This window comes from Delphinapterus leucas, chromosome 13 (genome assembly GCF_059928025.1).
Source record: "Delphinapterus leucas isolate spDelLeu-1000000601 "Yukka" chromosome 13, BTC_Dleu_Yukka2, whole genome shotgun sequence".
In the NCBI taxonomy this organism is placed as follows: domain Eukaryota; kingdom Metazoa; phylum Chordata; class Mammalia; order Artiodactyla; family Monodontidae; genus Delphinapterus; species Delphinapterus leucas.
In genome coordinates this window covers 73880514-73904706 of record NC_143141.1, presented here as the reverse complement: position 1 = coordinate 73904706, position 24193 = coordinate 73880514, and the positions used below count along the sequence as shown (strand labels likewise).

The following is a 24193-nucleotide window of genomic DNA, read 5'->3' as shown; positions in this document are numbered from 1 at the left end:
AAAGCCTGAGAAGCAGGAGCTGGGGAGGTGGGCCTCCCAGGACCCTCTGAGGGTTTATGATCACATTTGGGCTTCCCCATTGCTGGATTCATGACAGTCAGAATGATATGCACACACAATTTAGGTAGCTATTTCTCTCTAGAGAGAAGTCTAGTTAGTTCACTCATTTAAAACTCTTTTTTCATTTATGGACCTAATGATTTCTTTGCTCGTTCCATGGCTAAGAATGTCTTTGTGGTTGGGTAATGCACCTGGGGTCCTAGGGGAGAGCTTGGAACTATCCAGTGATGACTTGGAAACATTCGCCAAATTAAATTTAGTGAGCTGGGTCTCAGTCAGGTCTCTGTGCTATTGTGGAGGTTGTGACTTAGAGGGGTGGGACTGGAAATGAACCGCAGGCCATGGCTGCCTGGGGCTTCTGCCCTCCCGGCTGCCTGCAGTGGAAGCTGTCAAGGCTCATTAGCTCAGGCCTCAGGTATTTGGGAGAAACAAACTCCTACCTAAGAGACACAGGGTTTATGGTTCTCTCTTTCCTCTTGTTTCTCCTCAGGAGAGCTAGAAACTAACCAGTTTTGCCACACAATAAGCCTTCAGAGATTTAAAACTGCTCCCACAGCCTTTCTTCTTCAGGCTAAAGAATTTCAGCTTGTTTAATCTCTTCTTAGAAATCCCATTTTCCTACCCTTTCAGTCATCCTGAGGCTCTACACATTAAAATAAGAATGAAAGCCAGTTTACTCATCTCATCTGTGAATTGGAAATGTCAGGACATTAGGATGGGGTTGTGCAAGGGAACCAGCATTTACATGGGCCTACTACATGCTCGCACTGTGAGGCACCCCTTAGTACCGTTGAGTCCAAAGGGATCAGGCCAGCCCAGGACAGACTGGGGAGCTGGAAGTCAAGAAGGGTCTTAGAGCATCACCGATCTCAGACAGAGAGCCTGGGAGACCGGCAGGTTGTTTGTGTCTCATACGGGCCTTTTATGTCCAACTATCCATGCAAAAACCTGACCCTGAGCCCTCTCCCTAAGTGGGACCCCCAGCTCAGCAGTCTGATGTCATCTCCCACACCCCCCAAGATCCTGTTCCCTGGCTTCCTCTCCAAGTCTGGCACATGCTGTCTGCCTGAGGCTTCTTCCCTTGCTTGTAACCTGGGAAACTCTCCGATCCTTCAAGTCTCTGGGCCCGAATTTCCCCTCACGGTGCCATTGCCTTGTTGTCATGCTTTTTGCTCATGTATAACAAGCGGGAGTTGGAACTCAATATGCTTTTGTTAAATGAGACTGGGAGTCCCCGGGATCTTAATGCAAGCAGATCCCCCAAGCCCACACCAGTGCTCATCACTTCAGATCCCTATACAAATAATCCTGCTGTCGCCATGATATTGTCTTGTCGACTAATTTTTAACTTATTGAGACCACGGTTTTCAGCAAATCTCTTAACATCTCTGGGGCTCAGTTTCCCTATCTGGAAACTAAAGACCACATTCCTGGCTTTTCAGCTCTTGTTGATGTGATCGGAGAATTAAATTTAGAATATAGTCAGGTGCTCTAAACTTACTGGGCCTATCGGGAACTCTGGGTTGGGAGTTAAATTCTCTGGGTTTTAGTCCCAGCTGTGTTCCCCTCTTCCGGAGTCGCTTGCTTCCCCTCTCTGGGGCTCAGCTTTGTCATCTGTAAGAATGGGTGTTGGAGCAGAGCTCCAGTGTGGTCAGCCCTGACTGCCACTGCCCTTGTGAATTCCCTGTGATGCTAGAAGATCCTTGAGATGATGCAAGCTCTAGGGAGGCTGAAAGACCCACTTGTCTCCCCCTGACCTTGTGGCGGCCCCTCCCATCTGGAGTCCTCTGGGGAATGGAGATGGTGAAGACCACCAGAGAGGGGTCATCTCTCCTTAGCTTTCTGGGCTTCATGCTCCGGCCAGCCCCTGTGGCCACTCGGTGCCCACAGTTTGTCCTTCTTGGGCCTCCAGCACTGCATGTCCACCAGCCCAGCCCTGCCTTGGCTCTGCTGGACAGCCATTGGCATCTTGGGCCGTCCCCACTCCCTCCCTCACAGGGATAGCTCGAGGCCTGCCCACAGGCATGGGGGACTGAACAGGGAAGTGGAGGAGGAATCGAGACACTGAAAGGAGGGAGGAGGGAGTGGAAACCAGAAGGCCTGCACCCACCCTGACACCACCCTGTGCCTCGCCCCCATGGCCAGATGGAGAGACCTCCCTCGCCCTGCCATCACCCGTTGCTGGTTCCACCACTGATCTGGGCCCCCCGCCATCTGTACCCTGTGCTGAGGACCCTTCCCTCTCAGGAGCCGCACAGGCTCCACCCTGGCCTCGGCCACCTACTTGTGCTCGCCATCTCTGCCTCCCTTGGTCTTCTGTCTGCTGAGTAGGGGGAAGAAATGAGGAGACAAGGGGATGTGTGTGAGAGGGTGTGAACCAGAGACACTCGCAGACTTAGCCCCTGGCCCTGCTGACCCCCACGCTCCCCAGGGGCCTCCTTGTCCCAGAGAGCCCTCACCCCACAGCCTCTCACTTAAGCAAGCCTAAGCCTGCTGGGTAGGGGCCCCATGGCCCAGGCTCTGCCCTGGGGAGGAGGGGAACTGTGGTCCTGATTCTTGGGGAGGAGCTCACAGGAGTGGGGCTGGTGGCCACTGTCCCACTGACCCCAAGCCTAGGAGAACCTGGGGCCCTGGGGAGGGAGGAGGCCTCAAGGTCCCCATTGATCTCCTCCCCCAGGTCAGGGTCTGGTGATTTCTGAATGTGTGTTGCAGGTTCCACAGGGAACACAAGTTTAGATGAGCCTGGCTACCGTCCAGGCCTGGGCCACCCTCCTCTCCTTGCCATGCCTGATCCCCTCCAATAGAGTGGGGGCCCCCCAGCTCTGAGGGCCTCGGAGAAGAAAGGTGGGCCAGGAAGGTTCTGGGCCTGCAGTTGTAAGCCAGCTACTGCTCCAGGGCTCAGAGCAGGGCTCCTCCTCCTCCTTAGGGAGGCTTCCAGAAAGCCCTTCTGGAATGTTCTCTCAGTGCTTCCCTGATGCTGTGGCAATGAGGATGAGGGGAAGGAAGTGAATAACAATTAGCAATTTTTTCCTCTCCTCACACCCTGTCCTGGCACAGACCCTGCCCGGGTAGGCATGCCTCCAATCCCTCACAGCTCAGGTCCTGACCAGTGGATCACAGCTGGCCAGTTTGTACCTCCTTTCGAAGGAGTTAACATCAGCGAGGTCTCTGGCTACTGCAGTCAGCTGAGACCACCGAGCAGAGAACAGAGAAGGGGAGACTGTCTCAGCAGCCCTGCTCTGGCCCCGGGCCTGGTTGGGGGTCTGGCCAGGCCTGGGCCCCCACTGGGACCCGCTGAGAGCTGCGTGGGCTCCAACGAGCTTTCGAGAATGAGGGCCGAACGGGAGATTTACTGGCCCCAACCCCACATGAATCCAAGTGGGGCTGTCGTTCTCTGAATTATTGATCCAGGTTTCGAGGGAAATTTGTTTTTTTGTCTATGATTTTTTTAAAGAACTGGGTGACCCTGAAAAGTTTGAAAATCTTTGCAGTAGAGGAACTGGAAGGGGAAGGGTATCACCTGAGAGTGGGCAAGGGTGGGTCAGGAAGGTGGAATTTGTGTACCTAAATGATAACATCTGACGCTTTTTCTCTTTCCCTTTGGGGGTTTGCTCTGAAATGGCAGACAGGTGTCAGGCTGGCCCAGCGGTGGCCCCCTCGGGCACACAGCAGGCCAGAGAACAGTGTGTACTTGCAACTTGGTAGTCAGCACCTGGCACACGCATGCCCTACCCCTCCTCACACACTGCAGGCCCCTGGGCCGGCTAAGAGGCTGCACACAGGTCCACACTCTCAGTGTGGAAATGCAGAAGGGAAAAGACCCTCTTTCTGTGAAAAAATAATACTCTGTGATTTTACTACAAGCACTGTTGTGACTACAACTAACATTAATAACTGCGCGGCCCTGCGGGAGAACTTAGACATGCCTTGACATATTAATGCCCGCCGTCTCACAAGGTGGTATCATTATCCTATCTTCCAAACGGGGGAGCTGGGGCTCTGCCTGCCCTTAGTCACTCAGCCGCAAGGGGCGGGGATGAGAGGTTTGACCTCACGGTCATCCTTGTTGCTAGGGGACCTCTCCGTGAAGCCCTGGTTGGGCCTGACTTTCCTCCTAGAGTCTACATTGTATTTTTAAGTGTCCCAGCCTGGCCAGGTAAGTTCTGTTCCTCAACCAGCACACACACACACTCTCTCTCTCTCTCTCTCTCTCTCTGTGTCTCAGTTTCACTCACCTCTTCCTCAAGCTCCCACCCCCATCGCTCTGTGTGCACAGTTAGAAGTAGCCATGGAGGCTGGGGGGGGGGGAATCAATATGGCGGCCTCTGGGGGATTGAGGGTTTTCTGGGATCTTAGTGCTGCACGGTGTGAGGTCTCACTTGAGCGCTCAGGCCCAGGCAGGGGGTGAAGAGGACCCCTACCTCAGGTGAGGCGGCTAAGTCTGGGGGGAGTCTCCTGAGCACTGCTTCACCCCAGATCTCAGCATGGCCTTGACCCTGGCTCCTCCAGGCTGCTTGGGAGCGGCTGAAGCTCTGGGGCTCGGCCTGTTGGAGGGAGGTGGGGGAGGGGCTGTGGGAACCCTGCACTCTGGGGGTGAGGCTGGGTGTGTAGATCCCATACACTCACGTCTATGCATACCCCATGGCACATGCCCCATGCACATCTCCGTCAGAGCCCCCAGGCATGCACACATGCCCAGCTGGCCCCTGGCCCCAGGCATAGGAGGGAGGTACCTTCTTCTATGGGTCTCCACTGGAGTAGAAGAATGATCCAGAAGGAGAACAAGAAATGTGGCCCGCTCCCTCCCTTCCCCCAGGATGAGACCCCGCAGAGAGAAGCCCAGCAGGGACACCAGGAAGCGGGGCTGGGCAGGAGGAGGGCCGGAGGGCCAGGCAGGTGGAGAAAATGAGGAGGAGAGTCATGGGATACAGGGAATCCACGAAAGCCCCAAGTCTCTGAAGTGCAGTTGTGAGATTAAGCCTGGGTTCCCTTCTTTGTCCTTTCTAACAGGGGTCCTTTGCCCAGAACCTGGTGCTGTGTGCAGCTCCCTGGTGTCATGGAGAGAGAGAACATATGTGCAGGTAAGCATGAGAAAGCACCCGGGCATGTGTGTGCGTTCAGGGCCAAAGTCTCCTCTCTCTTCAGCCAACAGGGCAGATGTACACTGACACGCAGGGGCCCAGAACCCTGATTTTGTGCTTCTGAGAGCAAAGTGCGCACGGGGTTAGTAGTTCATTCCTTCTCTGCAACACCGACAGCTGGGGGGGCGAGGGAGTCCTGTGAGCGATTGAGACCCTGGCCTGGGCCCAAGCGGCGGTGAAGCTCCGGCTGTAGGCGGCTTTGTTGGCAGAGCCCTCAGAGTAGGGTGGGGATGGCCAGAGCCGAGAAGGATCTTGGGCCAAAAGGTCCGATGCTGCTCAGGGTAGAACAAGCTGTGGTGGGGTAACATGGAGACTGCAGAAAGGGAGAAGGAAGGAAGGGGACACTGGCTGAGCACCAGCCACGGGCCAGCACTGCGGTGGGCAGCTCACATGTATTATCTCATTGGACCCTAACACTCCTGTGAGGCAACAGCATCCCCCATCTTACAGGTGGTAAAGTGGGGCTCCAAAGGGCAGAGCTGGGATTTGAGCCCTGTGCTCTCCATGGCACTGCACTGCCTCCTGGGACATTCCCGGGCATATTGTGCAAAGAGCCTGCTGAAATCAGAGGCTGCTGACTTGGAGGCAGGGCCTACAGAAGCAGCCAGAGTGGCTCAGAGGGCCTGACTAGGGCCTGGGCCTGATGGAACCATGGGAGGAGACCAACCAGGGCCTGGGCCTGATGGAACCATGGGAGGAGACCAACCAGGGCCTGGGCCTGATGGAACCATGGGAGGAGACCGACCAGGGCCTGGGCCTGATGGAACCATGGGAGGAGACCGACCAGGGCCTGGGCCTGATGGAACCATGGGAGGAGACCGACCAGGGCCTGGGCCTGATGGAACCATGGGAGGAGACCGACCAGGGCCTGGGCCTGATGGAACCATGGGAGGAGAGGGTTAGTGGGAGGGCGGGTGGTGGTGGGTTGGGGGCTGGGGGACTGCTCAGGCAGAGCTGCCAGTGGTCATTCCCTGAGGTCCAATGGGAGGAGCTTCTGGGAAGATACTTAAGGCCTTGGGAGTATAGAGGAATGTCTGCAGAGCCCCTTCCAGGGGGTGGTGAGGGCAGATGGCAGGAGCCCAGCCCTGGGGACCTAGGCCCTGCAGGGAGACCTCCCCACATCAGCCTCCTCTGCCCCCCATGGAAAGGATGCCTCATGCCACCAGTCCTGGGCCTCCGGTTGCTTCCTGCCACTCACTCCACCAGCCCCCCGACCCCTCCAGCAAGCACCCCACGCAGCCACATCAGACAGGGAGGAATAGATTCCCACACCAGACCCCTGTGGATCCAGACAACCAGGTGAGAGACCGTTGCTTACCAGCAATGAAGTTTTCTTGTTGGGAAAACAACAGAGAGGCACCCTGTAGATTGGGCACCTTGACCTACAAAGCAATGTGCCTTCCCAGGAGGGGCTGCAGGACAGGGAGCAGATGTGGGCAAAGGAGGACTTGACTTGGGGTCAGAGCCTGGGCACATACATCCCTTCCTTCTCCCTATTCCTTCGTTCTCCCAGACCCCAGAGCTGACAGGGCTGGCTGGCTGGCACTTACGTGAGGAGGGTGAGACATAACACCTATGGCTGCGAGGCCAAATCCGGGTTCCCCTTGGAACCGTGCACTCCTTGACCCAGAACTCATTGGCCCATGCAGGCAGCTAGAATTAAACCACAGGAGAAGCATAGATTCCCTAAACCAGCTCTACCTTCTCCTCACCCCTCTGCCCTCCCCCTGCCCCCAGCCTGCTGGCTGCACGGCCAGGCCTGGCCAGAGAACATGTGGCAGTGGCACCACCCTGAGGTGCTCTCAGGGTCCGGGTTGGCAGCCCCAGTGCAGCCGGGAATCTGTGCACACACCCAGCCCCTCCAAAGCAGGCCGTGGCCCCCAGGAGACAAGGAGCTCTGAGTGCGGCCGTCGCCCTCTCCCCATTCTCAAACTCTGGGACAAAACTTCTCCTCCCGTTCTTGCTTCCTGCTGCTGCTGGGGAGATGGGAAAGCCAGGCTATAACGTGAGGGAGGATAGAGGCACCGTCTCCATCTCCGTACTCCTGGGGCCCAGGACAGTCTGCAGGTCCAGGACCAAAGCCCCTCATGCTTGACTGCATCATCTCACTGTTCCCTCCATCAACACCCTGGCCCACTTGTGTGGGATGAGAGAGGACCTGGCTCGGCGTTGCCGGAGCTGTAGCGACAGGGCTGCCCTCTTGGCTTCCATAGCTCCAGGGGGTTGTTCTCCACACGCGCTACCCACGGGACCTGGGGAATCCCTGGTTCCCTCAGGATGTCAGAGTTGGAGGGCAGCCAGGATGCTCAACCCATTCCTGTTACTAACCCGGAGGGGCTAATGACTTTTCCAAAGTCAGTTAGTTAGTGGCAGTCAGGATGCGACTTAATGGGACTCAGCTCTCCTGATCTGGAGCCAGCGTTCCTTTCCCTGCAACTGATGGCTCTCACGTGGCGTCCAGTCTGTCCCCAGAAAGCCCTTTCTTAAAGCCCACGTGTAGCCACAGACAAGCTCTTTTCTCCATGGGGACAGAGGATGAGGACCAGATGGTACCCTAGGTGTCAGCATCCCCACATTCCCCACTGCGTCCCTGCTCCTCTTTTCACCATTTCCAGCCCGATTCCTAACCCTCTGCATCGTCCAAGAGCCTGTTCATTACCAGCCCTTACGTGGGGTAGTACCTGGCACTCCAGTTACAGCCTGACCCTCCATCATCCCTCAGCTCTCCCAGCAGCAGGGTGAGGGTTCCCATTGCCCTGAGCCCCCTGGTACAGGGTAGGAGTGACTGGCCAAGGGTCACGAGGCTGGTAAGAGGCAGAACTGGGACTCAGACCTGTGTCTCCTGAGGCCAGATTACACGCTCCCTCTACGCTACCCAGCCTGGAGTCTAAGGAGAACGGTCTCTGAGCTGGCCTGGGCGATGCCACCACCTCATGGCTGACCTGGAGTCACACAGGTCCAGCAACATTTGCCACAGGCATGGTTCCTTTGGACTTACTATGATTACTCCCCACCTGGCTCCCGGGGTCTGAAGCTTGTATATGTCTTGGGGTGTGTGTGAAGGGGGTGGGGTGGGGAGTGGTTCAAGGGCAAAGAAGGAAAATATATTCATACAATAAAAGTATAAAATTCAATTACCCTAATTTAGCATCTGTGTTTTTTCAGAACAAGTACTGAATCAATTTTACTTGGAGAGGACAGGGTGGAAGGAGATGGGAGGGAGAGGTTTCCAATGGGAGGGGAGCATACCCCCCTCTCCAAACCCACCCGCATCCTTCAGACGCACCGCTGACTTACCTGTGTTTTACACATTATTCCCAGTGGCCTAGGAGCCTGCAGACAGTGTTTAACCTGAGTCTGTCTCTCTGGGCTCTGAGAGTAATACAGTTGCGTTTTCTTTCTTTTTTGTAAAACTAGTACATTTGAAACGAGTAGGCCTGGACACAGCATCCTGTCCTCTGTGTGTGACTGGACATTTGAAGGTGTGAATCCTGGACACCTAGGGTGTTGGGATGCGGTCTTCTCAACAGAATAGAGGCCAGGTCCCGACCACAACCGTTGGCTTCACTCCGGCAGGAAGAAGCCTCCCTCTCTTGGGCCTTCACCGGGCCAGAGCAGAGGCCAGGCTGCCTGGGGCTGGTCTGGCACTGCTGGGTCTTGGGCCAGAGAGATCAGGGCCTCCTCCTGTCTGCTTTTCGCATTCTTTGAGGAGGCAGGAGGTCTAGCCTCTTCCACCCATGTTAGAGTCCACCCTCCTAGAACTTTGCCTCCCTCAGGGTAGCGGGCAGGCCTGGCCCCTCAGCCTGATCGCAGATACCCTGCTGCCTCCCCAGTGAGCTCTGGAGTCGGGGTGCAGGGGATGCTGCAGAAACACTTTCCCTCCTCTTGTATGTCTCTCCAGCAACTCATGTCTGTACTCTGAGCCCAGGCCTAGAGGGGCCTTCCAGGGGAGCAGGCCCCAGGCCTCCTCCCTGTGTCTTTGGGGGCAGAGGGCCCAGCCTGTTACCTCCGGAAGCTCTTCTCGCCCGGCGGCCGAGAACTGGGGCGGGAACCAGGGAGCAGCCCATCTGTCTCCTGGCTGTCCTTCTCTTCCTCGTGAAGGGGCTCATCCCCCAGGAAGTCCTCATCATCCCAGGAGCCCACCATGCCATCTGTGGCCTGATACCGGACCTCCACGCACAGGCTGGTCTGGAGGGAGAGATGGGTGGTGAGCGGCTGGGACGGCAATAACAATCACAATCCCCTGTCCTCCGCTGCTCTGTGATTTTTACAAGGTGCTCTCACGCCCTTAAGGCAAGCTGGGTACTATCCTCCCCCTACTTTCCCGTTTTGCCGATGAGAAAAACAGAGGCTCAGAAAGACTGACAACTGAATGGGCTGTGGCTCCAGATCCTGCTGCATGTGGCTCTACTCCTCCTCCCTGGTGCCCGAGGTGGGGGGCCCACGCCTGGCAGCTGAGCCTGGGCTGGGGGTGGGCCGAGTCCACTGGACACATAATCAAGAGCATCCTCCAGTGTCCCCATGGTGTAGGGCTGCCTGTGGGGACCAGGGCTGGTCTGTCTGAAATCAGCTGACTTCCCCTCGCTCCTGATGCTCTCTGGGGATTTGATGACATGAGCTGAGAACGTCCTTCAGGAGAGGAGCCCAGGCCCTGGACACCCTCAAAGGCGTGAGGTCAGCACTTCTTCCTGCTCACCTGACACCCACCCTCCTAATCTGGAGAGGATGGGAGCTCGAGGTCACCATGGGGTTTTCTCTGTGCCCTTGGGCCACAGAGCAAGAAGCCTCCTCTTAGCTCTAGCTTCTCCCCAGTGCACAGGGAAGAGTCAGCCTAGTCCCTTCCTCAGCCCATGTGGGTGCTAGGAAATCTTCTAGACATGCTTTCCCTTCCTCCAGGTCAGGAGCTGGCTGGCTCCAGCGACCCCCACAGGCAGCCTACACTAGGCATGTGGTCCTCTGAATGCCCAGGCTTCGATTTCCCCAGGGAAGAAGTGTCTTGAGCCACCAAGGCACCGTGGGAGTTTCTCCCCCACCCTTGGCACTCCTCAGAGAGGGTTCCTTCCATCCTGGCTCTCTGTGGCTGCAGTCCTGCTTCTGAAGCTATTCTGCTGGCTACCACATAGGGTCATATGCGAGACCAGGGTTGGAGAGCCATGGTACAGCCCCATTTTACATATGGATAAACTGAGGCCAGGAAATAATAGCTACTGATCTTATTTTATATATTTATTGAGCACTTACTATATGCTTAACTGTTCCGAGCACTTTCTGTGCATTCCCGTTTAATCCTCAGAGCAGTCCTGTGAAGCTGATACTGTAACTTTGCTCACTTTGCAGATGGTATGCAGCCAGCCCACAGTTAGTGAGTGGCCTACTGAATGTTTCTACCCAAGGGCTGTGTTCCTCACCACTAGGCTCAGCTGCCCAGTGGTGGGCATCAATGAGCTCATGGGGACAGACACGTCAGAGCAGAGCCTGGGGTCTGGGCGTCCAGAATGGTTTATTTCCTTCCTTTGTTTGAACATGTATTAAGTGCCTACAGACTGTGCGTCATTAGCACACGTGTGTTCCTGTTGGAAGTGCTGGGATGGGATGTGACAGATGAAATAGAAAGAAGGTCCCTGCCCTCACAGAAAGGCTAGTCTTAGACGCCAAGGCAGGCATGCAGAGTGAAGGTCATGCCCAGGAGTGGCCAGCAGGGCTCAGATTGGCTTTCAGATGACGAGAGACACGTCTTTAGTGATTCCTGAGCTGGGTCCAGATGGAAGGGCCCCTGGGGAGAGAAGGGAGGGCATCCCCCCCGTCGCCTTCTCTTGTACTCTCATGGCAGGAAGGACTGCAGTGTCCACCTTGGGGCCCTGTCACTCCCCAAGGGCTCTGGCCATGGCTGCCAGGCTGAGGGGCTCCAGCAGAGTCTGACCTGAGTCTCCTCCTCCCACCTCACCTCCCGGCCCACAAGGAGTGCTCCCCAGGCCACGCTATGTGCAGGGGCAGGGAGGCCAGCAGGTCCCCAGGTGACCCGTAATAGGCAGGTCCAGGGACTCTCTGGGCGCCCTCACCTGGATGATCGCATTGTTGTCGTCAATCAGCATGTCGGTCACCTCCACGTGCTTCTCCTCCACCACCTCCTGCAGCACCATGCGGAAGGTCCCGATCAGCCTGTGAACGGCAGAGGGGGCGTGGTCTTCATGGTTTCACATGAAGAGGCCAGAACGAGGAGCAAGGCTGACATCCCGAGAGGCTGTGACTGGCTGGCAAGGGGACGAGAGGGCTGGCTCAGGCTCCAGGCTGGGGTTGGAGAAGGTGGCCCAGGAGCTGGGGCTGGCCAGGGTGGCATGTCCAGGAGGGTCTGTGACCCCCAACAACTGTGTGTGGGTGTACGTATGACGGCCATTTCCCTGGGAGAGCTTGAGGGCAGTGAGTACCTGGGGGGATGTCCACAGACGGGTCAGTGTGTGCTGGCGGAGCCTCGTGCTCCTTGGGTACAGGCGATTGGGGTTGCTGAGCCCCTGCGGAGCAGCTTCCAGATGCCCAGCATGGAGGCTGTGGGGAAGGACCAGAGGCTCCTGGACACACAGATAGCTCTTCCCCCTTCCACCTCCCTAATCACTACCAAGGTCTCTACCCCTCACCGACACCACTGGCTCATTCGTCCTCTGTTGAGTCAGTAGTGATGCCCACACACACCTGCATTCTGCAAGGTCCTTGGGGCAAGAACCCATCTGACTGTGGGATCCCCATCCACCCAGCTGCCTAGAGGGGATCAGCAGGGCAGTGTTGCGATGAGCACAGGCCTGGAGTCGGAGAGACGGGATCGGAAACCCAGCTCGGACACTTACTAGAGGGTTACCTGCCTCCTGGGCAGCTGACCTGGGCTCTCAGTCCCAGATTTCTCCTAAGATGAGCTAATAACCCCTGCTTCACAGAGTTGCTGTTTAGAGGACTAACAGAGATCCTCTGTGCCAAGTTCTTAGCAGAGCGCCTAGTACATAGTCAGCACTCCAGGAGCTGTCTGGTCGCTATCAAGGGGGTGACGTTATAGCGTGAGCCTTTCCAGGGAAGCAGATGTTTCCTATTTCCAGACTCTATTTGATATTTCTGGCTCACAGGAGATCTCAAAATCTACTGGCTGAATTAATGAACAACAGTGGGGGCCCCATAAATGCTGACTGAGTTGACCTGCCACTTCATCCCATGGTTTGAAGGTTATTGCTCTAGGAGAGAACAGGGTACTCAGAGAGATGTTCTCACACGGTGATTCCACATGGGGTAGATTAAAACATACACACCACTTCTGGTTGAAGGGACAAAAGCAGAGGGGGGCATTCACAGGGTGTGAGACAGGAGGGGACCTTGGGATCATCTGGTGCTGCCCTTGGCTTATAGAAAGCAGGAAGGGACGCAGTTAATTTAATGGCCACTCCGGATGAGGTGAGGTATCGGTGGATTCTGACTTTACCGGACATGTCTGATGTCTGCATCCTCCTGAGGGCCATGGAGGGAGACACTGTTTTAAAAAAGCCTCCCGTCTGTGTGAGGGGAGAAAGTGCTGGGAGCAGCCACAGTGAATGAATGCTTCTCTCCGGGGTTCAGAGCTCCATCTGTCAGCTCGCCCCATCCTCCCTATGGGTGAAACTGTTCATACCATCCCTCCACTCTAAAGCCTACCTTGGCTTCCAGGCTCTTCTCAGACAAGCCCCTTGGAAGCTGCCTCCCCCGCTGCATCCTGCCCTCTCCCCAGCTTGGGCTGAAGTGCCGGGCTGGGGTCAGGAGACCTAGAGCCGCTGCCCCTGGGTCTCAACTTTGTCTTTATAAAATGAGGGTGGTGGGCTCTTAGCTTCTGTGTAGCCCTTCTAACAGTAGACTCTAGGCATGAACGTATATACTGGGTTTTTTGCAGCCTCATATCTTTAGGGTCTAAATCTGTGGTTCTAAACTTCAGCATGAACAGAATCATTGGGAGGACCTGCTAAATCACAGATGACTGGGACCCCCCCCCACCACCACTGTGCTGGTAACTGTTAACAACTGGCTGGGGGAGGGGAAGGGCAGTCCTGACCTGCAGCTTTTGCTCATTTCCATGGTGTAAATACCTCCACCAAGGCCAGTTTCAAGCTTCCAATGTGAAGCCACTGAGCACCGAGTTGGGAGAGATGTGTACCATCTGCTCTTGGGAGCCGGCCCCGCCCCAGGGGGTCTGACTCAGCAGGCGAGGTGGGGCCCCAGAATGGCTATTTCTGACAAGTGTCCAGGTGATGCTTACGATGGTGCTTGGGGAGCACACTTTGAGAATCCCTGTTCTACCACTGCCCCTTGCTGACTGGAACTTCAGGCCCTTTTAGCTCCACTAGGGCCTGTTGAGCACCGGCTGAGCGCTGGGTACGCAGGCACAACTTTCCCTAGAAGATACCCAGGGATCAGTAGAGATGCGGCAGTGTGACAAGACACCCCCAGGGGGCAGGATGGAGCTATTCCCCCACAAGTGCTCAGAGAAGGCTCTGGCACCTTCCAGGCTTAAACAAGTTCTCAGACCTTTAGACTTGCGAGGGACCTAAGAGGAAAGCTTGTCCAGCATTCCGTCAAGGAGAAGTCCCTTAGTATAGCTGATTCACTTTGTTATAAAGCAGAAACTAACACACCATTGTAAAGCAATTATACTGCAATAAAGATGTTAAATAAAAAAAAAAAGGAAAAGTCCCTTAAACCTCCTCCCTGACACACACTCCCAGATCCTGCTAGACGCCCGGTGACGGGGACCTCACTACACCCCGGCTGCTCTCACTGCTCACCCATCCACCTCTGCTTCAATCACACAGTAAGCTGAGATCCGCCTTCTGGCAAATTCCCCTCTCCTCATGCCCTGGTCCAAGCCCTGTTCACACATAGACTAAATGCCATCCCTAATGGGAGGCAATGTAGACAGCAGAAAGAGCCTGGGCTCTGGAGTCAGACAGAGGGGGGTTTGCCCAGCAGCGTCTAAGAGGGTTTCTACCACCTGGCAGCTGTGTGACTTGGGCTGGTTCTCCAACCTCTCTGAGCCTTGCTTTTTTCCCACCTCCCCAAAGGAGGTGATACCACTTGCTTCACTGGGTGGCGGTGAGTACACTCAAGTGAAAGTCCTCTAATACCGCCACGCTCAGATGTCACATGTCACAGTGGGGCATGGGGTGGGGCGGTGTTTGCCGTCTGGAGGGCCCATACACACTGGCCTCCTGCACAGGGTGGCCTCTGGGGGCAGATGCGCAGCCTCACAGAGCCAGAGCAAGCCTGCGGCCCAGAAGATGGGGCTGGGATCCTGGGAGCTAGCAAGGGCAGAGGACTGAATTCACCGTACCCACAGAGGGTGGCCTGTGGGGCTTTAACTCTTAATAGTTACCTGCTGCTTCCCCCAAACAAAAATAAAAAATAGTGTTCTTTGAGATGGACAACGGATGTGATCTCAGTCTTGTGTTAAGGATAAAGAAAAGCATCCATCACCAGAGGAGTGGATAAAAAAGATGTGGTGCATCTATACAGTGGAATATTACTCAGCCATCAAAAGGACAAAATAATGCCATTTGCAGCAACATGGATGGACCTAGAGATGGTCATACTGAGTGAAGTAAGTCAGACACAGAAGGACAGATATCACATGATATTGCTTACATGTGGAACCTAAAAAAAAAGGGTACAAATGAACTTATTTACAAAAGAGAAGTAGAGTCATGGATGTAGAAAACAAACTTATGCTTACCAGGGGATAAGGTGGGCGGAGGGATAAATTGGCGGATTGGGACTGACATATACACACTATTATGTATAAAGTATATAATGAATAAGAACCTACTGTATGGCACAGGGAACTACTCAGTACTCTGTAGTGGCCTATACGGGAAAAGAATCTAAGAAAAAAAAAAAGAGTGGCTATATGTATATATATAAAACTGACTCACTTTGCTGTACACCTGAAACTAACACAACATTGTAAATCAATTGTACTCCAATAAAAACTTTAAAAAAATAAAGAAAAACATTTTTTATAAAACGTTACCCTTTTTGCACATCTGTAACGTACCGTCCTTCAAAACAACTTCAAAACAAGTGCCCGCATGCTGCTTCCAACAGAGCGTTGCCCCTCAACTCCCTTCCATAGATGTTCTCTGGGGAAGGAGCTGGTGCAGGAAGGGAAGCCTTGGGTCTGGCCTGCCTGGTGACCCCGGAGACCACCTCCTGCCCTGATTCCAGCTGCCCTTTGTCCAGCCTGGCTGGAAGCTCAGTGGGTCAGCGTGGAGGAGCTGCCTGGGAGGTGGGCCCTCCGGATGGCAACCCCCGATTCTGGAGGCTGGGCTGGCCCCCACGGAGCGGCTGGGAAGGCTGAGCAGGGGCAGGATTCTCAGGTAGTTAGCCAGCAGCGAGGGGGGCCCACAGACTGACCACAGTAGAGTTGCAACTAGGCACCAGGGTCTGTCAATAATTCATTGCTTTCCCCTGGGAGCTGGTGTCAAGTGCCTGAGGCCTCACCAGGCCTCCACTGCTCTCCTGGCTCCTGAATTATTCAGGAGCCCCAGGAGACTGGTGCCTGGGTCAGACCAGCCCCCCTCCAGGGTTCTGGACAGGCAGAGGGGGGTGGCACAAGATCCTCTGGACCCAACACCACGTCCTCACAGGGAAGCCCAAGGCTCTTGTAAAAGGACCTCATTCAAGGTGGGTGGAGCAGACCTGGAGTCTCCTGGCCTGGGTGAGGGGTCAGCTTCTATGCTGCCCTCTGCTTCTAGAATAAGTCCCTTTCTCTGTGGTGGGTGGTGGTGGGATCAGGCCCACAGGTTCTAAATCTCACGACAGCCTCCTTTACCTCAGTTTCCCCAAATGTACCAGTCATGTGACTGGGTTCCTGGAGAGCCCTGAGCTCTTCAGAGAAGAAGGGCCACTCGAATTCCTGTGCCCAGATCCTCCTACCCTGTACGCCCTCTCCTCCTGACATTTACTCATTCACTCATTCCACAAAGTAAGGAGGGCCCGCTGGGTGCCGGCCACTGTTCCGAGCAGCGGGTGTGGGGCTTTACTGGTTGCCGTGCCTGGTGCAACCACCAGAGGATCCCCAGAGGCTCAGTTGCCCCATCAGAAGGAGCCTGGTGACTGAGCTGGGCCACGGTGGGGACAGAGGGCAAGCACTAGGTGGCCCTTTTCTTTGGCTCTGGGAAATAGAGCCCAGACTCCAGGGTGGGAGACTGAGGCCCACCTGACTCCAAGCACCTGCCCTCCCTTTCCCACCCCCCGAGCTGGCCTGTGTCAGGTGGGCCCTGCGCTGTACACGAGACCACCAGTCCTCCCCACCCCAGCTCTGCAGCCAACAGTGCCCTGGACCTTCTCCAGGCTTCCAAGGAAACAGCAGGACCCACTTCCACCAGGTCCAGGCCTCCCCTTGTGGGGTTTCCTGCCTTTTCCTGGGTGGGGGCATGGAGGGCCGGGAGAGAGAAAGGAGAATCAGAGTAGGGACTCCCCACTTCTGTCTCCTTCTTGCTGGTGTTTTAGAACGACTCATCAAAGCCTTATATTCCAGCATACTCACTGTTACAGTAGTTGATTCCCTAAACAATTTACCAGATAATTCTGATTTGTTTATAGCAAGAGTTTTGATGTTTTCAAGCATTTTAGGGATTGGTCCAGCAGCTTTCATTTAAATGGTTTAGCAATCTCTTCCACATCCTGGGTTTCCACCATCACTGTTCACATAGCCTGGTTTCTGGGAGTTTGAGGATTAGGAAGGGGAGGAAGGAGACCAGCATCCTAGCCACCCCCCTACAGCCGTCTACCCCTGTGGCCTCAGCAACCTCTCCGAGGCTCACTTTCCCCATCTGCACAGCGAGGGTTGCCCTGGCTGAGCTCCGAGGCTCCCTGGTGCTCTGCTGTCTACCGTGGGTCCTGTTGGGATGCCTGGAGCTCCTCCCAGCCCTCAGCTTCCGATTCTGCTTCTTCCTCCACATCCACCTTGCTGTGCATGTGCCTGTTTCTCCTGTTCTCACAGGTTACCCCGTCTCTCATCCCAGGGAAGAAGGTCCTGCTTCATCTTGGGGGCCCCTGGTGGGGTGTCTCACCAACCTTTCTTGTGGGTGCCAGAGGCAGCTGCCTGAATGATGGGATGCCCCGATAGGCCTCTCTGCTGGTGGGCCTGGAATGCCCACATCCCATACCCAGCTGAGATCTCTCTGGCTCCCGATAAAAGCCACAGAATCCTTGGAGGTCACGTGGTTTGGCCCTTCCTGACTCAGAAGTCCCCTCTACGGCATCATGGTCCACTCCCTGCTAACCCTCTCCCCGTGACAGCTCATTGGTTGGAGAGCTCTGGCCATCTTTCATCTGTCTGCTGTCCACCAGCAATGCAGCCCTGCCCTGATCCTGCTTCTAGGCACACATCTTTCCTCTTTCACATGGCAGAAAACCTTCTTAGGGGACAGACATGGTGCCCTAATCCCTCATCTTAGTATCTCCAATGACTAGCACAGTGTCTGCCTGGTATAGAGTGTTTCTCAGTGAATGTTTGATGAGTGACTGAAAGGATGGGCCAAGGATGGATGGATGGATGAACATGTCTTCTGTGATTTTCTCCTCTAGACTCTCATCCCCTTGTCATGAGGCAAGATTTAAAGTCCCTACCCCCTGGCAACCACAAGGCAGTGCCTACTCGTGCTCTGTCCAAGCAGCATGGGGACAGTGGAACCCTTGCCCCTCACCTCTCCTGCTCTGCTGGCTCTCCTACTAACATGACCTAGGGTTAGGTCAGCTTTTCATTCATTTGAGGTCTTCTCCCACTGTTGAGTCATACTGAGCTCTCAGTGAATAAAACCCCCGCACCATTTCAGATGTGTCATGGTTCAGCCATGACCCCCTCTAGCTTGTATAAGAAAACTGGCTTTCGAATCCAAGACAGGAACTTACATGTACTATATTTAGCCACCATTACAGACTGTTCAAATGATTCTGAATTTTGCTTGTCACCCAGAGAGAAGGATGGGAACTACTTCTGCTGAACCCCTGGTAGTGGTTCAGCAAAAGGAGGTAGATGGGCTCCATTGCAGAATGTAAGCTCCATGAAGGTGGGCACCTTGCCATCACAGTAGGCACTTAGTAAACATGGGGATTGAATGAATGAATGAACATCTGTCTCATTTAATTCTCACAGCTTCCCTTTGAGGTAAGTACTTATCCTCTTTACACATGCAAACATTGAACTCAGAGAGGTCATGCAACCTGCCCAGGGTCACACAGTAGATGACTGAGCTGGGATCTGAGAGCAGGCTTTCCTGACTCCTAAACCACTGAATCAAACTGCCTCGGAGCTTCCAGTCCTCCATAGGTGTGACAAGTTCACTCTCAAGGCTACAGATAGGTGGTCTGTTGGAGGGTATTATCACCTTCTCTGATGGGTAACTGTTGCCCAGCATGGTGTAAGGGGGAAAACTTGAGGAAGGGGACAGGAAGCTGTGCCAGGACTGGGGACAGAGAGAGTGAACTTGGCCAACAAGGACTGGGAGGGCAGGGAGACTCTGAGGACATGAGGGAGTGGGGGTTTGGGGGGTGGGTGGGGGCGGGTCTTTGAAGGTCAATCCAGGCCCCAGTGCGGGTCCCCTTTTAAACTCAAAGGAGGGGGCAGCCCAAGGAGCAGGGCAGGCGCCCCCGCCCCTCGGAGCCCCGCCTCTCGTGCCCCACCCCTCACTTACTTGTTGCTGAAGACTTTGCTGTAGTTGAAGATCTGAATCTCGAGCATCTCATTGCTGTCGATGCTGCTGGCCACCTGCCACCGGAAGGTCTGGGGAGAGAGGAACAGCTGTGGCCTTGGGTGGAAATGACAGGGAGGGGTGTGGGGAGTGGGAGTGGGACCCCTGGTAAGATAGCCCCTCACATCAGCCCAATGTTTCACAGGAATTGGAAGACCAGATGGAAACTGGGTGCCGGGGTGGAGCAATAAACCCTGCTGGACCTGACTTTGAATAACTGAAAATAACCGGAAAGCTCTGGGGTCTGCTCAAGATGCCGCTGAGAGATGCTCACCAAGGGGGATTTGACAGAGCAGGAGGGAGGCAATGACCTTTTGTTTCATTTCTATCACCAAATTCAGAACGCACAAGAGGCTAGTCATACATAATAACAATAGTAATAGTGATACTAGCTGCCATTTGTGGGTCTGAACTTTCCATTATGTGGGTCTGAATGCTTTAGATGCATTAATTCCTTTAGTCTTTACAACCACCCAAGAGGCTGGTAACGTGGTCTCCGTTCTAGAGGCAGAGGAACTAGGGTTCAGGGAAGTAACAGGACGCTGTTTTTAGTGGCCCAGCAGGTGCTGGGCAGGCTTCTGAGGGCCCACCCGGCAAGCGTGCTGCTTCAGAGCAGTTCTTCATTCTCCAGGGAGGACTTGGGGGCTGGGGGAGCACCAAGCCAGCCTGGCAGATCACGGCCGAGTGTGGGCAGGGCCTGTCATGGCCTTCATGTCCCCTCTCTCTGGGGCTGGCCAAGGGCCAGGTAGGACCCTGACATGACACCTCCACGGTCAGCTGGAGCGGGCAGGTGAGGGAGGAAGAAGCAGAGGAGGGAGGGGGGCCTGGGGTGGGGAGGGAGAGGGCTTTGAGAGGGGCATGGTGGGGGGGGACTTTGGAGGCCTTAGACACAGTAGGAAGAAGGCGGGGAGGGGAGCCTGGGAGGCAGCCTGGCCGCCCACAGGCCCCATTAAGCTGCTCTGTTCCTGCCATCTGGAGGTCTCCAGCTCAGCAAGGGTATGGTTTTCTTAATGAAGTTGCCATTATCGGGCTGAAGGGAAATAAACTAGTGTGCGAAGGGCGAACTCATTAGCCACCATGCAGAGGGAGGCGGGTCTAGGGGGGGCACCAAGATTTTGGTTTTCTTAGAACCAAGGGGAAGGGGGTGTTTGAACCACATGAGGGTGTGTGCATGGGATTTTGGCACTTGAAGGAGGGAAGGAGTAGGAGAAAAAGGAGCTGTGGAAATGGCACAGTTAGAGGAGGGTGGTGTTGAAGAGTGACACAATTAGGTGAACACAAAGGAACCGGGAAACATGAAGTCCTTTGGAGGAAAAGGGGCCCAGAGAGGGAAGCGGCTTGTGGTCTCTTCTTGCCCATCGCCAGGCCCTGACTTGCCCGGTGGTCGGGGTGCAGTTTACTGGGTCACCAGGGCTGACAGGCTAAGAAGGCCACCGTCGTGGACCAGTTTGCTGAGCAGAGAGGAGGGGAGTCATCAAGGGCTGGGAGGGGCACCTGGGGGTCCCTGACTGGGGATGAGACTCCAGAGGAAGCCCACCACGGGGCGCCCTTTCAGAAAGTTTTCAGCTGAGGGAGCACATTTAGCATTTCCAAGAAGAAGCCTCAGTCGAGCCCAGCCAACCCACAGAAGCATGATAAACACGAAAATGTTGACAATTTGTCAGTGAGCTTTGGGGTGGTTTGTTACGGAGCCCTGGATGACTGTGACAGTCCCCCGTGCTAGCTGTGCCTCTCTCTAGGAGTCAGCCGCATGTCAGGGAGGCCTGTCATCAGGGGCAGAGCTGGCTCCCTGCCCGGCCCTTGCCTCTCCACATACCAGCCCCCTCCCTTCCCGCTGTCCCCCGAACTCCTAGGATAGCTTGCCTGTCCCACTCAGCAGTTCGGAGCCTGAGCAGAGCCGACAGGCCCAGTCTTGTCTCGTTTACTTGGGTCACCCTGCACCCAGCACGGGGCCTGCCACATGGTAGGCACTCAGCAAATTGGCCTCAGATGGTTGCCTCGCCTGCAGTGCTGCTCCTTGCTGGCCTGAGGGTGAGGCCGAGCTAATTGCCCTCTCCACAAGCTCCTCCTCCTCTGCAAAGCGAGGGTGACGTCACAGTACTGCTTCTTGGGGTTATCGCGAGGCTGGTGAAGCACTAGCGCAGAACCCGGTGCAAGTAAGAGCCTGATCAACATGGCGCTTTATTACAGTGAATTCTACTGCGTTGCTGTTATTTCCAGGAGCCGGGGCAAGGTCTGGCATCCTTGGGGATGGACACTGCAGGGATTGCAGGGGGCTCCTGGGGACAGAGAGCCTCTCTCCAGCCTGAGGCAGCACCAGAATGATTCTCTTCCTGCAGCCACAGCAGCTGAGGATCATGTCTTCTGCCTCTGGAGATGCCCTGAAATCAGTGGCCTAGCGATCGGGCCAAGGGAGCCCGCACATCATCCAGGATCCCACCCCGCGTCAGCCTCCAAACATGCCAGGGGACGCAGGTAGTAGCTGAGCCAAAGATAGCTACTCAAGTTGTCATGAGCCAGCAAGCCCCACGCAGGAGCACACGTTTGCTGAGCACCTCCTATGTTTGCTGGGCACTTCCTGTGTGCCGGGCTCTGCGTGGGGAGGCAGGGGTGTGTCTCAGGAGCTACTCTCTGGGTAGTACTGAAGACAGGCACAGACCTGAAATTGCAGCCTGGGAGAGGAACATTGACAGAGTAAGGTGGCAAGCATTAGGGGCAGAGGGAGGGAAGAGGACCTCTGTCCGAAGTGGGTCTCAGGAGCACCGGGAGTGTGGAGCTGTGACCCAGTTCACCAGCTCTAAGCTTTTCTGTGACCTGGCAGGTGCTGGCCAGGGTGGCGGAGTTCTGCATCCTATCAGCCCCAGCTATCTAAGACTCCACGGAAAGGCTTTCCTGATGCAGGCTGGAGAATGACCTGGGTTATCCTGGGCTTCATCAACTGGGTTTGAAACCATCCTAAATCAGCAAGGCAATGTCCTTAAAGAGACAGCCCTCTAAATTTTGGGGGGAAAATTTTAGGATGTGTTGCAAAGCTTTAGGGTGCAATGGAAAGAGACTGTCTTGGGAAGTTAGAGACCTAAGACTCAAACTGGGTTTTTTCCTTTGTTCATTCTTTCACTCAGCAATATTCCCCTGAGCCCTGTGCTGGGTGCCAGGCCATTCATGAACCACACAGGTATGTTCCTGACCCACGTTGCTCACAGCCCATGTCTTCCAGGTACAAGTGAAGTGGGAAGATGAGCTCTGACCCTCTACCGCCCAGGCTGATGACCTCTCCCTCCTCTGGGCTCAGAAGGCCCATAGTCCATCTTTCCTGTTCTGGGTCCATCTCCCCACTAGACTGAGCCCCCTGAGGGCAGGACTGAGCCTTGTCCACTTTGCAAGTGGCCATAGGCTCTGGAATTAGACTAGGGTTCAAACCCTGATGCGCTACTCATTGCCTGGGGTGTTGCCCACCCAGTGCGTTGCAGTGAATTATGAGGCTTGCGTAAGCTCTCAGCCCGTCCTGCCGTGTACCAAGCGCTCAGTACCTCACAGCTGCCCTTATTCCTACAATTACTATTGTTATTCCCGCCTCTGCTGGGAGGTCTGGTCCACAAGAGCCTGGTTAAGGCCAAACCAAGCTGGCTTGGAGTAGGCTGGGTGTGGCCATGCCCCCACCCCACCACCAGGGGCCTCGGCTGGCTGCTGGCCTGGCACGAAGACTGTCTCTCTCGTCTCTGTCTCTCTCTCTCTTTAGCTTCTCCATAGTTGTAGGTTAAATGCAGGATCTCAGGTTCCAGCCTCTGGGAAAGGAGATACCAAGTCCAGGCTCTGTTTCCACCATTGTTGTGCAGAGCGCTTTCTTTCTGCCATGTCCACCCCTCACCGCCTCAGGTTCCTCCACTGTGCCTGCAGCGGCCCCTCCCATCCTCGTCTGAGTAGAGGAGGGAGAGGCGTTTGCTTTCTTGTCTTTTATTTCATTTTCACCCATGCAACATTTCTGTGAGGCAGACAGAGCAAGGAGTCTGACCCCATTTTTCAGAAGGGGAACCTGAGGCCTGGAGAGGTTGAGTGGCCAACCCAAGGGCGCAGGGCTCATTAACAGCTGAGTGGGGACTGTAGCCCAGGTCTCGTGACTCCCAGGCCAATGTGCTTTATACCTCACTGAGCTGGTTCCCGAAGGCCCTGGGCACAGTAAGGGTGAGAAAAGAGACTTGCTGGGAAGCTAGGAGACCTCTGGAGGTTTTGTAAGGGGCAGCTGAGGTTTCTTTTCCAAGCTTATTCTGGAAACACTGACAGGCTGGTTCTTTCAGGAGCCAGCCGGGAAAGTTTAGGACTTGTCCACCCGAGGCTGGGGAGACAGGTATAATAAGTACGGGTGCAGTTCCAGGCTGTCTTTGGAGAGTTTCCCGGGCCCTTCCTGAGCAGGAGGTGGGTCGGTTGCCTCCACTGCTTTGTGGGGTGTACCCTGCTGACCAGTGGCAGCCAGGCTGCAAGCTGCTTCTTAGAAGGAGAAATGGAGACAGGGGTGTGGAGAGACCCCGGCAATGGTGGGGGTCAGGCCAAGCAGCTTTCTACTGCTGCATCCAGAGGGGTCTTAGTATCTAAGAACCCTGGCTTTGCCACTTACAGCTGTCACCTTGGGAAGGATACGTAGTCTCTGAGCCTGAGTTTCATCGCTGTAGTTGCTGTGGAGACTGGATGGAGAAGGCCTTGCTCAGGACGCAGCATGGTGCTGCTGTGGGAATCTGCTGCCATTCTCTTCCCACGGGGCCGCCCGGAGGGCAAGTGACGGGCAAGTCCGTGTCCCGTGGGAGGGCCTGAGCACTGCAGGTCACTTAGCATCCTTGCCCCGTTCCACCAAGTGCCCGTGTGTGTATAAATTTCCCCAGGTGGGAGCTACTTCTCCCCGCCTCACGGCTGCTCTCTGATCCTGGCATGTGCTTTTGCCCATAACTCCCTGGCTTCCACCCCTTCCTGGTCTCTGTGCACTGACCCGGAGGCTCCCTGTGCCCAAGTTCCTGCAGGGATCCTTGTGTATTGTTGCACCTGCCTCTCCCTCTGGGGCATCTCTACCTGGGCCTGGCACACATCAGGTGCTCAGAACGTGGTCCCGTGCTTGGGGCGGCAGGACTGACTCTCCCCCTGCCCCGTGCTGGGAGGCCCTGGGAAGAGGAAGGACACGGTGATTAACTTGGAATGTCATGTATACCCATGGCTCAGGTGTCCCAGGGTGCAGTTAATGGAAAAGAGTGA

The 24193-nt window shown here is 55.3% G+C and overlaps 1 protein-coding gene across 1 annotated transcript in view; it reads right to left on the bottom strand.

The window, feature by feature from the left end:
* OTOF (otoferlin) overlaps nt 1-24193 on the bottom strand; it is a 91393-nt gene that overhangs the window by 43517 nt on the left and 23683 nt on the right. Inside the window, 3 exon segments of the mRNA XM_089923384.1 lie at nt 9208-9389; nt 11261-11360; nt 18899-18987. Of these exon segments, the coding sequence (XP_089779510.1) occupies nt 9208-9389; nt 11261-11360; nt 18899-18987 (371 nt within the window).